The 15,778-nt window shown below is 36.0% G+C and overlaps 1 protein-coding gene and 1 long non-coding RNA gene across 6 annotated transcripts in view; one reads left to right on the top strand and one right to left on the bottom strand.

Annotated features, from left to right (window-relative positions):
- Positions 1–15,778, top strand: part of GALNT13 (polypeptide N-acetylgalactosaminyltransferase 13) — a 537,911-nt gene that overhangs the window by 377,390 nt on the left and 144,743 nt on the right. For all 5 annotated transcript variants that reach the window (XM_077883057.1, XM_077883055.1, XM_077883056.1 and 2 more), the window contains one exon: positions 8,411–8,591. In XM_077883057.1, coding sequence (XP_077739183.1) covers positions 8,411–8,591 — 181 coding nt within the window. The remainder of the gene's footprint in view (positions 1–8,410; positions 8,592–15,778) is intronic.
- The window catches only part of LOC144304529 (uncharacterized), a 40,506-nt gene continuing 30,744 nt past the window's right edge, over positions 6,017–15,778 (bottom strand). Inside the window, exons 2-6 of the long non-coding RNA XR_013371481.1 lie at positions 12,769–12,921; positions 11,992–12,063; positions 9,709–10,057; positions 8,347–8,617; positions 6,017–6,154 (exon numbers count right to left, since the gene is read on the bottom strand). This is a non-coding gene — a long non-coding RNA (uncharacterized LOC144304529). The remainder of the gene's footprint in view (positions 6,155–8,346; positions 8,618–9,708; positions 10,058–11,991; positions 12,064–12,768; positions 12,922–15,778) is intronic.

Genomic DNA, 15,778 nt, shown 5'->3' with positions numbered 1-15,778 from the left:
ATTCCCCTTCCAGATCACATGAATCTCCCCAGTTACACTGTGAAGTGAAAATGAGGTCAAGTCAAGCCAACTAATTAAAGAAGACTTTTCCTCAATCAAAACAACTATGAGGAATAACTGGCAAATTTCATAACAAGAATAAATAGAAAATGCCTACTGAACCCCTTATACCTGTTCCCTTTAATTAGTGACTTCGTCACTTGTGATTGTGCCAGCCTATCAAGAATCACAGTGCCTGCACCATCTCTATGAAGTCTCTTTTAGACTTTGTTTCAGTTGTAAGAATTAAAGGATTTGTCATCAGTCTACTTGAATATGTATAAACAAAGTGGAGAATTAAAGTGCTGAGATGGGTTATTTGAAACAAACAATAAACAGAATGAAATACTGTGAAAACTGAGTAATCATTTTCTTGTTTCAGTTTTCCCTTTGCCAGAACTAAAAAAATAATCACTTTCGTTTCTAATTCCATCTTATGGTAGATACATTTTCTGTATGCTGTGTAATTTTCCAGATTTCCCTGTATCAATAATAATAAATCAGTAAGTCAGCCAATATGTACTGAGCTCCAAGATCAGCTATACATTTTTTAAACCTTGCAAACCCTGATTAAATGGTATATTTAAGTTCTGATTTTTTTTTTTTTTTGCTATATGCGAATTAGGCCAATTTTGTAAAGTAAAACATGATGATGAAATTCAATTTTACAAAGTAAATTTTAATTTCATGTGATGATGATATTCAATTTCACAAAGTGAAACATGTGATGCTCTTCTCAGAGATAATAATGTGGTTGGGGAAATGATTGATATATGTAAATAAGATATATACATATACTTAAATATACATGCACATAGATATATATACAAACATGGGCACGTGCGCACACAAGAACTTTTTACAAGATGACACTCTATAGAGAATTGAGAGCTGCGTAGAGTGAGGTTGTAAGTGGTAGCTGCTGTGAGTCAGTAGAAACTGAGATCCATGAAAGCTGGCACAGTTAAGAACTGTCCACCCCAGAAGAAAATATATGTTGGGCTTGATAGGGAAAACATGAATAAGGGAAAGCACATACATTAATTAATCTTTAGTCTTCATTCCCCAAATCATATCAAGTTAATACATTTCTCTATTTCCAATCCCATCACTCTGATCCAAGTCCTTTTCTTCACTTTCCTAGATTATTGGGGCAGTCTCTTCAATAAATCTTTCCCATTTACTCCATCTTGATTCATTTTTCACATAAAGGCAAAGTATCTTTATGAGCACTGATCTCACCACAACCTCACAACAACCCTCTGAGGTCTACTCTGTCAGTCTCATGTTATTACCCAAAACATGAAGCCCAGAAAGACAAAGTCACCAAGTTCACCCTGCTGTTAAGTGGCGGAGCTAGGATGTGACCTCAGGAGCTAGCGTCTACACTCTCACAGCCGTGGTGCCGCACGGCCTCTACGGTACGTTGTTGTTGCTGTTACTAAGGCCATATTAAACAGTGACTTTGTGCCAGAGATAGCCTGTGTGTGGGCTGGCGGTGGGGGGATAAAGATTAGTATAAAAACAAGCAGCTGCATGAATTTGGCACAACAGCTGTAAAATTAGAAATAGTAGCACTAGAACTGAGATTGCAGAGTTGGAGCTTATGAAGTTTATGAACCTTAATTAAAATGTCACTGATGTAGGTGCCAAAAAACATGAAAAAGATAATGGATGTTCGTTAATTGTCTTCTAGCTGGGGGAAGAAAATCAAGCAGATAGTCAAATGAGCAATGGGCATTTTACATTTTGATTAATAACCTTTTCTATCACCAAAAGACTCTCATAAAAATATCTGGGAAAGAAAACAAGTGACTGGCTAGCTTCAATCCTCTGTGGATAAAAGGACAGTTTGTATTTCGTCCATGGTCAGATTTACTTGAGAGAGATACAACGTGCAAATACTAATCCGTAGGAAGCCTGGAAAGTAACCATCAGATATGCTCCGAGATTCAAAGTAATCTGGACATCACATGCTCATGTGGATGAAACCTCATGTTTTATTCAGTTTCTGCTGCTTTTTCAGACACTGTAAAATAATTTCAGAGGAGAACAAAATGTAGTGTTCTAATTGGAAACTAATTGGTTATTCTTTTAAACTCTGCACTGTACCTAAAACCCTGGATGTTAATATTGCAATTCCAATAAGAGGCAAAACTTACCAAGGTTTAAACAAAGTATTTTTAAAGAAGCAACAATAGGTCCATTCACTACAGGTGTTGGTTTCCCTCAAAAACAACGATAAAAGTTAAGTAATATGCAGATAACCTTTTGCTTCGTCCCATATGAGGTGTCAGGCACAAAGCTTGATATACACTATCTTTTTAGGGTCTTAGGAAGTAGGTGTTATATCTCTATTTTTCAGAGGAAAAGTTAAAGTCTTGAAGACCTGAATAAGCTTCACGAGTATGCGCAGACAGTAAGCGACAGAACTGCTGGAGGAACTCTACTCCCTTATTTCCAAGCCCAGCTTTTTAATGACTGTGTCATATTCTTCCTTCTTTTTTTCTTTGCTTCCTTTCTTCCATTTTTCTGAAATATTTATTGAGAATATGCTACAGAAAATTATCGTGGTAATTATTGGGGTCCCTACTCAGTTTGAGTTATTCCCGCTTTAATACTTAACCATATGGTTTTCTGTAAACTCTTTATGTCTGAATTATTTCACATTACTGGGGTGTCTACTGAGTACAGGGTAACCATTTGGTCAACATCTGATCAACTAAATGTTTTGTTTTTGTATTAACTAACTGGGTCTTATTATGACCAGATATCAGCCTAATTAACGAGTGATGTTATGCATCCCTATCTCAATCTTTTCATTTTCGTGCAAATGTTGAGGAGAGGCTTTACCTGGGAAGCGCAATAAGAGTGTTAATCCACACGTTCTCTGAGCACTGAAGGCGATGGGAGAGGTACTTACTTTATTCCATTCTATTCAATAGTCTGTAGCTCACAAGCAAAGCCTCAGCCAAGAGATACTGAGTCACGGAACAGTCACCTCTACCTGTGTCACCTCTCCCAAATACACGTAAGAATGGCCTCCCTCTGTGGGGAGCAAAGTCAGGGCCAAGTCTGCTTTCTGTCTTGTAAGTCAACAGCCATTACTGCATTAGGCCTGTCCATGTGCACACAAAGTCCTATTGCAGTCCTATTAGCATGGTAATCAAAAATCAGCACTTGCATATCCCCTTACCTTTGCCTGTTAGGTGGGAAAGGAGACAGACCACTGGAACTTAATTTTTGAATATTTTCAAAGTAGATTTCCTTCTTCTTTCTGTGAACCTATTTGGGACAAAGAATCCAGAAGCCTACAAACCAGGGTAATGCCAAGAAGTGACAGAGTGGAAGTAAAGTGACTTCACTTACCTAACCACAGTGGTAATCCGTATTTGCAAAAAGGCAGATTGTGAACTCAGAAGCCAGCTGTCAGTCACTGGTTTGTATGTGACAGGGTTTATTGTGCAGGCTAAATTTAAAGAAGCACAATTAAAATGATTTTTTCCCTCTAATCATTGTATAATGCTGTGAGGAATATTCCCTTCCAATCCTGATGTCACTGAGGATATACTCAATAGCTTTCTAGCCACTTTCAGTTATTAAAAATACTAGTAACGTTCAGTTTAAAGCTTTGGCTTCATAAGCGGTATATGCCTCAAATTCTCTTCTCTCCCCCGGCGCATGCTGACAGAAGCACTTGGAAAGGGGAAGGCAGGGTCTTCTGGGGTCCCACTCCCCCAGGGCATGTCAAATAGGAGGGCTACAGAAATGTCAGGCCCTGCCTGATTGAATGTTCTCCGATGGCCGCCTGCTGCTGGCTCACTTGGTCGCACTTGGTTCTACTGGCCTTCATCCACGAGTCTTCTATGCACAGTTTCATTGTTTCCTCATATGTGTTCTCAGCTTCACCTTCTATCGTCTGTGTTATCCAAGAGCTTTTTGGCAGAGAGTTTAAATCTTAGTCTCTCCCTCACTCTGTATGGTCTGCAACTGCCTTCTCAAGGTTAACATCTTGCTTATCCGCCATCTTGCTGTCTCACAGCTCATTTTCCCTCTTCTGTATTCCATGGTCTGTAGAGTTGGGGAACCACAAAAGTCTTGGCCAGTTCTCCAAAGACTGTCCCTTACCAGGATTGCTACGTCACTGGACCTCTACCAATTAATTGTGCTGCAACGTGCTGGGCAATACCCCCTACCCCCTCCCCCCTGCAGCCACCTTCAGGATTCTCCAGGAGAGGAGTGTTTCCTAGTTTACTAGAATCAGGGTTTTCCTTACACTTGCAGCTTTCCCACGATCTCACTCATTACAGTCGGCTGTGTACTGATGGCAACACCAGCACCGTCTGATGATTTTACCGCTTGGCAATTATCCGACAGGGAGTGAAATGCCAGCATCTCCTTCACTTCTGTGGCTCCCCCACATGAGCTGGGTGAAGCAGGAGAGCAGCTCTTCCTTCGTGCCTCATCCGCAGAGGAGGAGGAACCCTGCCGTGGACGCTGCACAATGAAGAGAATATCTGAAGTTCCCTCCCCAGTGAAACACACCATGTGCTATTTCTTCTGAATTTGGGGCTCCTTGCTGAACGGCTCGGTCACAGCACAAATACCTGAGTCTTCACTAAATCATGTTTTTAAGAGAGTGATAATGTGAATTTGCCTAAATGGTTACTTTAGTAAAATTAAAAATTAAGATTGTATCATTTAGCAACTTGTTTGTCACGTCACCAACCATTTCTAATGTTTATTTGTTGTGCTGTGACCTCCAAAGAGCTTCCTCAATTCCCAGAGCATGTGGAATAACAGTGGCATTTCATTTCATTAGACTACTCTGCTTAATCTGATACCAAAAATATAATGCTGTTTAAAACACCTTCAAAATATGTCTGTTTAAATCTCCTCATTCTGCCACGGATGCTTTTTTAAATATTAATCTTGGTAGTTAATTTTGAGTTACTCATGTTTCCATTCAACCAACATGCAGTGACATCTCCTGTGTAACCAGCACCGGGCTTGGCTGCAGGTAGGGGGTAGGGGTAAACAATGACCAGATCGCTCCGTTGCCCTTTTAAAGTCTATGTTCTAGTGCGGGGAGTGCACAGCCAAACAAATAAATAGACTACAGGTTGTGATAAGCAAAGAGGGAAATAAATAAGGTGCTAATTCAGAAAACAATTGGAGAGGGGCCCTTTAAATATGGAAATTAGGGAAGAGCTCTGTGATGCAGGGATGCTTTGGCCAAGATGAGAAGTATGGGACAGAGGCAGTCCGATAGTCCATAGTCGTATTCCAGGTGTAGGGAAAGCACGCATGGAGGCTTTGTTGTGTGAGCGTATGCGATCTGTTATTCCAGGAAATGGCAGAGGGCCAATATCCCCAGTGCTGACTGACAGCGGGAGAGCATCGCGTAGGGCCTGCGAGGCCCTGCTGAAGGATCTGGTTTATATTCACAGTTCAGTAAAAAACTATGGAAGTATTTAAACATGGAAGTAAAATGAAATGATTAGTTTTTTTAAAGACCACTGTGCTTTCTCGGTTCAAAACGAATTATAGGAGAGCAACAGTGAGAGCAGCAAGACAATTAAGAGTCTACTGCAATTGAAACACAAGAGATGTTGGTGGACAGACAAGGATGGTGGTGGACAGATGGAGAGAGATGGATATATAGAGAATTATTAATTTTATAGATAGCAAAGGCAGGATTTGTTAACAGATTGAATATAAGTGATGAAAAAAAAAAGTCAATAATGACCTCTAGGGTTTACCAAGACCAAGGGGGAGGAGCTTCTGTTTACTTTTTCATTTTTCCTTCTTTTTCTTGTTGTTGTTGTTTTATGGTTTTGAGGTTTTGGGTTTTCTTGTTGTTTTGATTTGTCTGTATGTTTGTTTGACCTCCTGAGTTAGTGGTGGCACCAATTATTGATGATTAAAAGGACTAAAAAGGTAAAACCTGGCTGATAGGGCAGGGATGAACTAACAGTTCCACTTCAGACTTGTTTATTCAGGTGCGTCTGAGACATGTGAGAGCAGATACCAAGTTGGTGTTTGAATACACAGTCTGGATCCCAGAGAAGAGGCTTGGGTTGAGATGTCACTGTTGAGGTTGAGTATTCAGATCCTATGTAAAAAAATGACAGGAGTGAATAAGACCATCAGGAGAATGAATAAAGGAAGGTAGAAGCTAACATTTCAATATAAATTTAGAGCGAAAAACATATAAACAGTGAGTACTGGGAGGGAGGAAAAGCAGGACAATCCAAGAAAGGAAGTCCACTAGATATTCATTAAAGGAAAAATTTGTGTTTTTCACCATGGCAATTTTGGAGGAGCTACCAAAATAAACAGCATTTCACTATGAGTAGGAAGGTGGATGAAAATTCGGAAGGCAAACAACATGTATCCATTAAAATTTTATGTTAATTTACATTGAAGGGAAACAGAGAATGAGATACTTTGAACCAAGAGAATGTGGACCAAGGGAAGGACTTTTGATGTGTTTGTAACCTTTTCAGTGTTTATTTTTTAAATCTGTTTTAAAGATAGGAGATTAATGAGATGTTATGTGAAGGTAACCATAATCTAGTAATGAGCAAAATTATTGATGTTTCTGGAGGAAATCCAGGGGTGAACTAGACCAGTGACGTTCTAAGACAGACTTAGGCATATGGTCTAGACTGACATACAAGTATTGATTTATCTTTGATGGAGAAGGATCAACTTCCTCCCTCATAATGGGACGGAAGAATGTAAAGATTGCTTAATTCCAAGACAGTTTATAGATTTAATGCTACAAAGATGACAGAGTTACCAGTTAAAAACTTTGATTATTTAAGAATGCTCTATCCTGTCTTTTGAGGGTATAGCGAATTATATTATTTTGTATTTCATTTATATTTTATACTTACATTTTAGTGTTAGGTTGAAATTTCTTTACTCTTAGTATTATGCTGCTTAAACAATTGGAAAATGAGAAAGAAAGGATCGCATAGGTAATGCACAAGCCGGTGTTGATGAATACAATTTGTTATTTGGCACCTCCCACCTTCTGGAAAAAATGAACGTGTCTTACTGCTACCCAAGCCCAAGGACAACCATCTTCTAAGATGAGTATTGCTTAAGAGGCCAGTTAGGGAAAACTTTATCTTTCAAAATAAGCAACTCTCCTTAAAATAAGAGCAATTATTAGTTACAGTATAAAATCCAATCCTTCCAATTATATATACTGATAACTATGGCTCTTGTTTATTGGGATAAATAACATGTGGCACAAAAGCTATGTGTTACATGTATGTAATAAACATATGCAGGTGTGTGTCATATGTCTGGATATCTATATATACCATGCACATATACATAGTGTTATTAGTATACCTAAGGCTAAACAATGTGATTTCATAGAAATAAATGTATTAGGGATACTAAATAACTAGCCTCAACTGCACAGTAAGTCCAGGACAGTATGACATATGTTTCCTAGGAGTTTATAGTTTTAAGAGAGAGATAGTGAAGTAAAAATTGCTTATAAGACTGTAATCATTCTTCATGAAAGGATGTTCAAAGAGCACCTGGGTGACTGGGTTGGACGAGTGCTAGACTCTTGGTTTCAGCTCAAGTCATGAGCTTATGGGTTATCGGATCCAGCCCCAAACTGCACTCTGTGCTCAGTGGGGAGTCTGCTTGAGGATTCTCTCCCTCTTCCCCTACCCCCGCTTGTGCATGTGCTCTCTCTTTCTCTCTAAAATAAATCTTTTTTAAAAGGATGTTTAAAGTACAAAAGTCACAAAATACTAAACCTTTCCACATAGCTTCCTAGAATAAATGACCAGGGACAGATTTTGAAGGATGCATACATGTTGTGCAGATGTAAAGGAGTCCTAACACATTTTAATAAGAATGACATATCCAAAGTTGTAAGGGACAGGGGTCATGGGACAGCTGAGAATTAATGGTCATTAAAAAGTGCAGATGAATGGAATATAGTTGGTTTTTCTCCAAATCAAATTTAGTTCTTTACCATGGCATCTAACGTGTGCAAATTCATTAAATCATGGCAGATCTTAGATACTAAATATCTATTAAGTAGCAAATAGGTTAACTACTAGAAACTGAAAATTTGGTAGATAAAGGCACATGAAAAAATAAATGCATCTTAGTTTCACAAATCCAATGCTGTAGTATTTACACCTATCAAAGTATTCTAAATTAGAAACTTTTGCCGAGCTAGTATACCAGCTCTAAATTCTGTATCTATCTAATGTTTGCTTGAACCATGTACAATCTAAAGATTTGGACTTAGTTAGCCTCAGTTACTTGTTAGAAAATATTACTGCATTGTTGATAATGATTGTGATATGATGATTGTTCCTTTTCCCAGATTTGGCAATGTGGAGGTTCTCTGGAGATTGTGACTTGCTCCCACGTTGGTCACGTTTTTCGGAAGGCAACTCCATACACTTTCCCTGGTGGCACTGGTCATGTCATCAACAAAAACAACAGGAGACTAGCAGAAGTTTGGATGGATGAATTTAAAGATTTCTTCTATATCATATCCCCAGGTAAATAAATCTGACGTCTTTTTCCTCTGCAAGGGAAAATAAAATTTTAAACATGCTGAAGGTTTGTTTCTACAAATATTGCTACTTTTCGACTAGTTTAAATAAAATGTTGTTTATCACCATAGTAATGCCCAAAATTGTGTTTGTGAAAGTTGCACTATTAAGCCATTTTTCATCTAAAGTGAGAAAGACTACATTTCTCTCAAATGCCTAAAACTCTTTTTTCTTTGTTTCTTTCATGGCACAAGTTTTATGCTAGAAAAGGGGAGTAAGCAGTACACAGAGAGATCCACATGTATTAGCTCAATTTAAGGAAAAAAAATTTTAAGGAGAAGTAATCTTATATTTCCTTGTTTCACAAATAAACCTGGCTGAGTTGGTAAGAAATTTTGTTAATGTTTAAACAGAGATGCTTTCTACTGACTAAATGATTTCCTGAAGATATAGGGTGGTAAATTATGCAGATATTAAAATTTATGTTTTTAAAAAATATTAAATCACTGTCAATTACTCATTGATATGTGGAAAAGCATAACATAGGATAATAAAATATCCTACTTTAGTCACAGAGAGTAGATATGAAAATAAAAGTAAGGGTCAACTATCTCTGAATGGTGGCACTAGGAGTAATTTCATTATTTTCCTTATACTTTTCTAAATTTTTAAAAATAAAAATCATTTATTTTAAAAAATTCATTTAAAAAGAATTTAAAAGGAAAATACATTTTAATAAAGAATTTTAATTTTTTTAAAAGAACTAAAAAAGAAAAAAAAGGAGTGAGACAATTCCATACCCGGGTGCTATGATTATGATCTCATTTTTATAATTTTCTAGAATTTTTCCAACATACTACTTATAAAAATTACCTCTGATAACATTACATTGTTTTTTAAGGAAATGAGGCATTATGAGAAGACACAAACAAAGAGAAGACACAGGGGCTATCAAGATCTCAAAGTTTAGACAGAGACCAAAACATAAATTCATATGATGGGATCCAACCATACTGATAAAGTAATTTTTAAAGTTCTATTTCAATAGTTTATGTTTAGCCATGTGTTCATCAATGCCATTATTATATAGCCCAGAAGAACGAGAACAAAATATCATGCTCACCTCCTCTTTTTGTATGTTAAAATGTATTACATGGTTTGGAAAAACCAGTTTGGTTTCTAACTGGCATGCTCTAGTTTTTGAAAGTATAGATGAGGCTGTAAAAACTCTTCTTTTGTAGATAAAGAGGCAATAAGCAGTATAAGCCTTCTTATTAAGATCCAGTATTACTATGCAAAAGAAAAATGAGGGCAATGCATGTGTAAATGTGTGATTAAGAAGGATTTTTGTCACACTCTTCAAGCTTCTTCTATGTCAAGAAGCTATTGTCAGGAACTATGTCACGCATAGAAGTATTTCTCTTTATAGTAGAAAGCCAGTCCAGATACTCAGAGTTGAGTTCCGCAAGAACCTGTAAAATTCATAGCAAGGCGTTGACATTTATATAACCTTTTCATTTTCTTTTGATGATCCTTTCTGAATTCAAATCACTACTTGTAGAAATATATAAACTCAAATATGAAGAAAGGAGTAACGGAAGAAAGAAATGTGTTATGTGTGATTATATAAATTCATATTCAGGAATATAAGTAATTGAGAATTATTTCAACCAAGTGTATTATATCCACTCACAATGAATATTATTTGTTAAAAGTGCTGTGTTAGTCTTTTGTATAATTTTTCCATTGAATGAAAAAGGCAGATAAATGGTAGAACCATTTCTCGAACAGTAATGAAGTGACAAGTGTTAGAGTTTAAAGGGTAAAAAGGAAAGCTTGCTAACTGTTTAACTATTGACTTTATGTTGCTCAACAGGGACTGTGTATATTCTGGAAAGTGTAATTTTTACATTACAATAAATATCATTTGGAAGCGTATTGCTCTTAAGAGATGGGCTCATTTAAATCTGGAAAGGTATTTTGGAAACCAGGAAGAGGACATTTGGGGAATATGTTTGAAAACATCTACGAATTTCCTAATGGGCATTTATGTTTCTATATGTCTCCGAGACTGTCAGCATTGCTGAACATGGGACCTGCCTGCTGGTAGTATGGGCAAACAGGAAAAACCAAAAACACAAAACAATAAATTGCTTCTGTGGAAAAGGAAGGGAAATAAGTGGAAACTAGAGTTGGATGCCAAAAACAATTCTAGCCCTAGGCAGCTTTCAGAGCATCCAAAAATAGATAAAATAGGTTGTATTGGAAAATCAGGAATCTGTGAGTCGTATGATATTGAGCATTTTTTGAGTGAATAACGATTTTAGTCATTAGTGATGGTTTCTGATACTCTTAAAATCATGGATTCTTTGCTATCATCTAGAATTGTTGGGATTCTATTTTTCATCTTCTTGAGTAACAGGAAAGTTTGTAAAGAGAATGGTTGGTGCGTGGGGATAATAGGGGAATACATGCATGCACATCTGCACTTAGACTTACATCCTTTGCTCTAATATACATAGACACACACAAACACACCCATGTATTTATGAAAAACTCTAAAGAGCTTATATCGAGTTCTGTGTAATTCTCTAGAACTTCCTTAATCTGGCTAAGGAAATTGTTATAATTCTTTCTAGGGAATAATATTTTTTTTCATGTATCTCTTAATATCTATCTGTATCTATTGATTGAATGATCTATCAATCTGTTTTCTATTAATTTGCCCAAGTGGTTGGGCATCTTTTGTGAGGGGACTCTCACTTTTTACACCAGAGCTTCTATCACGGAATCTTATTCTCCTCTAATGCAATTGCTCAGAATGTGATCTTTAAGTACTGAGCCTTTATAAAATGAATTCTGACAACTTTGCTTCCTTTCAATATACCCCATAAGATACTCCATACCTACTTTATTATTTGGTTTCTGCTGGAGCTCTGTGCTGAAAAAACCCGGTATTCTTTCTCTCTCAAAAGTGTATGCTCTGCAGTTTTGATGTCATGGCCAATCCATTATTACCATGCACCATAGTGTTTTATGTTTATTACTTGTCTCTGTATCCAACGACTTGTAGTTACTGTGTTTAGCAACTTTCCTGTCACTTTGCAGTCCTTGAAACACTATGTGTTAAATAATTAGAAGAATCAGTGAATGACTAAATGAATGCACGTATTTTAAAAGGAAGCCACTTATGTTTCCTCTTTTCTACTGAATTCTCTATGGATGTCTGTTCTATACCAGGGAAACTCACAAGAATTGCAGCAAATTGGGAGCCTTTGCCCCATTTCTCTGATCTAACCCCTGATTAAGGACACAGTGATATGAGAGAGATGAAAGGTGCCCTTCATATATCTGCGATGTCATGCCACTGTGTTTGCCATCCCAAAAGAAGGTCCCCTTGGCTTACCTGTGTTCTCAGGGTGTGATGATTACATCATAATTATGGGGGCACACAGTAATACAATCTTCCCTTCCAGGACTAATATAAAATCAAACAAAAAAAAAAATAAAATAAAAAAATAAAAAAAATTAAAAAAAATAAATAAATAAAATCAAACAGACACAATTTAGGTAGATAATAACATTCTATAATAGAGCAACCTAATACAGGAGCCCAAAAACTTGAAAGAAGATTACTTTTACACATGCTGATTTTTATTTTTCTCATGACCCCCATTAGCTTAAAGTTACAATGGGATGTATAAGTGACTATGTATGTGAATTACCCTTCTCTGATTTTTTTTTTCAAAATATTTGCTCTATGTCCTAATGGTCTTTGCCTGTGCTCATTAGCCATTGGCAATATCGATAGAACTGGCAGTGTCTAATTATGTCTCCCAAACAGATGAATGAAGAGTAGAAATACTTTGAAATAGTGTTGAAGAACACGTTTCCAACATTTTAGTTTGCTTTTTGGCTGCCTTTTTTAGGATGCAAATACTATAGCATCATTGATTTTTAAAGCCCTGCAGGCTTTTAAAGTCTGAGGCAGTTTTTACTAGTAATTGGGCTGCTGTTTCAGCTTGAGGCAATCCGATTGTCCGAGCGAATTCTTTGAAATGAAGTGATGTAAGCAGAAACCACTTTTCACAGAGCAACCCACTGTAAATGGCAGCATGTTTTCCTAGTGGTCACAGGTAAAAAGCTTAAGAACTTTAAAATCGAGTATAGTCATAACACTAACCATATATTTGAAACTCTGGCTCTTCTATAAATATTGATTTTCTTTTGGGGGCAGTAGATGTCTAACTGTTTATCAGTTGACATGGTGAGTAGAAGCAGCTGTCCTTATATAACCTCCAGTTGTTCTTCCTTTTCTTAATGAACAGCTTGTGCTCTTGTTTTGAAAAGAAAAAGCAAATAGAAAACAGAATTTAAAGATCCCCAAAGCAGACTTTAAAGATATTTGTAATGTAACTGGGAAAACAGCTTATTTTCCTTTGGCAATACCACAGCGTTTTGATCTGTATTCCAGATAAACAGAAACCACACATTTAGAAACACATCCTTGAACTTATTTTGAAGGTTAACTCGATTTGCTAACCTTTTAAAAATACTTTAGAAAAATCAGTTCATCAAAGGCAGCCTTTGTTAGCAGCATCTTTGGATCATTTTTAAAGTTTAAGAACTATATTCATTTCTATCTCCTACAATTTTTATCTATGAAATACAAATGTTTTTCAACATGCTGATTTTTTAAAGATACAATATTTAATAACCAACACTTTGAATGTAGGGCCTAATTTCTTTTGTAAGTCATAAAAATGTGGTTCCAGGCTGATTCCATAAGCACAGGTTTTAACGTTTCCCACAAAATGTGCAACATGCTGTTTTTTTTTTTTTTTTTAATAATCCAGGGATATCAGTTTTTGGTTGGGTAAACATGAATTAATCTGAAATGAGTATAGCAATTCTGAACATAAAGTACATTGAACCTATGAATTTTGTATTTTTATTATTTAATAATAATAAAATAATAACACTTTTTCAGCAGAATCAACCATGGTATCACTGAGTAAGTATGAAATAATGAGAAAATTTTAAATCACTTTAATATGCTATATTGTAATAACATGTAATTCACTTATCTGCTTGATACCATGAAATGCTAAATGTGGAAGTAAGGAAGGACAGCTATACTCAATGTTGTTGGTAAGTGGACAGGCAACCATTTTTCCTTGCTATGGTTCATTAAACACATTAAGTTCCATGATCTTTACTATGTGCCAGGTAGGGGGGATACAAACACAGAAAAGATGCTGCCTTTGTCTTGAAAAAATAAACTGTCTACGTCACATTTAATTAGTTTAAATGAAAAACGAAATTAAGCGCTTAGTACATGGGGGACACACCGTCAAGATTCAAAAGGATTACTGATGTGAACTACCTACATTTTACTTGATTTCTCTTTCTCACTCACAGGCATCAAAATCAAATTAATCTCTAAGTCCTTTCTAGTGTACCTGCTAAGTTTTCTCAAATCCTTTCAGTTACCCTCATTCTTCCAGTCATCTGCATCCAGAGAAACTCCTGATTATCCCGATGGGCCTCCAGCCTCAAAGCTTGCCCACTTTTTCACTTACTTTTACCATATTGCTGGAGGACACTCCTAAAACTAAATTTCATTTGATCCCTCACTTACCTAACAGCCTTTTAATGATTTACCAGAAAATCAAAAACCCGAAATGTGGCCAACACAGCCCTGTGTGACCTGACACTCACCCAGCCTTGTGGCCTTTCTTCCAAATGTTTTCAGTCCTAGTTTTCCACGTGCCACTGGGTGGGACTACAATTCAGGATGCTCCCTCCAGCTTTTAGGTTTTTGCATATGTTTAAAATAGTATTTGATGAGTTAATAGTATTTGATGAGTTAATGGATGAGTTTACCTCTGCATAAAGTGCTATCATCATCCACGTGCATTCATCATTCACGGATCAGATTTATGTTCCTTTCCCTGAGAACTCCAGTGGTTTTCGCGTGTTGGAGCATTTATGCATTTTTAGAGTATTTATTCCCTCCATTAAGCTATGTGAATAGAGAAACTATATCTGGGGAGTTTTTTTGTGTATTTGGTTGGTTGGTTTTTAGAGTTCATTGAGCTCAACTTTTTCTTACTGTATTTGTCAGAGGCAAATAAAATACATGTTTCAATCACCACTGTTGTCCCCCCTTCCCTAAAATAAATCTCTCTTAAGCATTTGATGTCCATACTTCAATTCCTTTTCCTATGCATTTGCATACATATACAGACATATATACATATATTAAGTAAATAAAATCATATAATATGTACTGTTTTAATTTCCTTTAACTATGTAGTATGTCCTGGAATATTTTACATATGATTCACATAGGATTATATCATTCCACTTTGCAGCTAAATAGTATTATATTGCATTGATATATTAAAACTTATTTAATCATACCAATAATGACAAGCATTTGTCAGGTTTTAGTTGTCTGTTATTATAAAAAGTTACAAAAGTATTCTTGAAACAATATCTTTGTGAACCTGAAGGATATTTCTGAAGAACATAGCAATTTAAGAGAGAGAGAGTTGGTGGAAAAACTGCCTGGATTAACTCAGATCCTCATTCCAAGTTACCCATCTGTATTTACTTAACCTATCTATACTTAGTTTTCTTACCCTAAAATGGGAGTTATAAAAATAGGGCCTTCCCCATAAAGTTTTTGAGACTTAAATGAAAAATGATATATAAAGCACTTAATACAATGCTTAGCAAATATTAAACACTCAATTAGTGTTAGATATTTGTTATTATTAGTTAGATATACTCATAGAAGTTGGCTTATTAGGTCTAAGAATATGTGCATTTATATTTTGGTAAATGTTTTCAAAACTTCCATTCAAAAAGACTATAACCATTATCCCACCAGAACTCTTGAGTCCTTACAATGTACTATCGCCACTATAGATTTTCAAGATTTTTTATTTTTGCATATGTATGTGCATGTGCACATATATGTGCATATTTATTTATATTTGCATATAGATTTACATATATATCTAGTTTCTTTTTTCATATTGCTACTAGGAATGAACATCTTTTTTCATTACTTGGATTTCTTCTTTTTATTCATATCCTCTGTTCATTTTACTTTGGGATATCTTTTGCCCTTTTATATATTCATAGATCTTTATGTATTCTGATAACTAATCTTCTGTATGTTA

The sequence above is a fragment of the Canis aureus genome, chromosome 34 (genome assembly GCF_053574225.1).
Source record: "Canis aureus isolate CA01 chromosome 34, VMU_Caureus_v.1.0, whole genome shotgun sequence".
In the NCBI taxonomy this organism is placed as follows: domain Eukaryota; kingdom Metazoa; phylum Chordata; class Mammalia; order Carnivora; family Canidae; genus Canis; species Canis aureus.
Note: the sequence above shows the minus strand (reverse complement) of the source record. Positions and strands in the feature narration are given on the sequence as shown.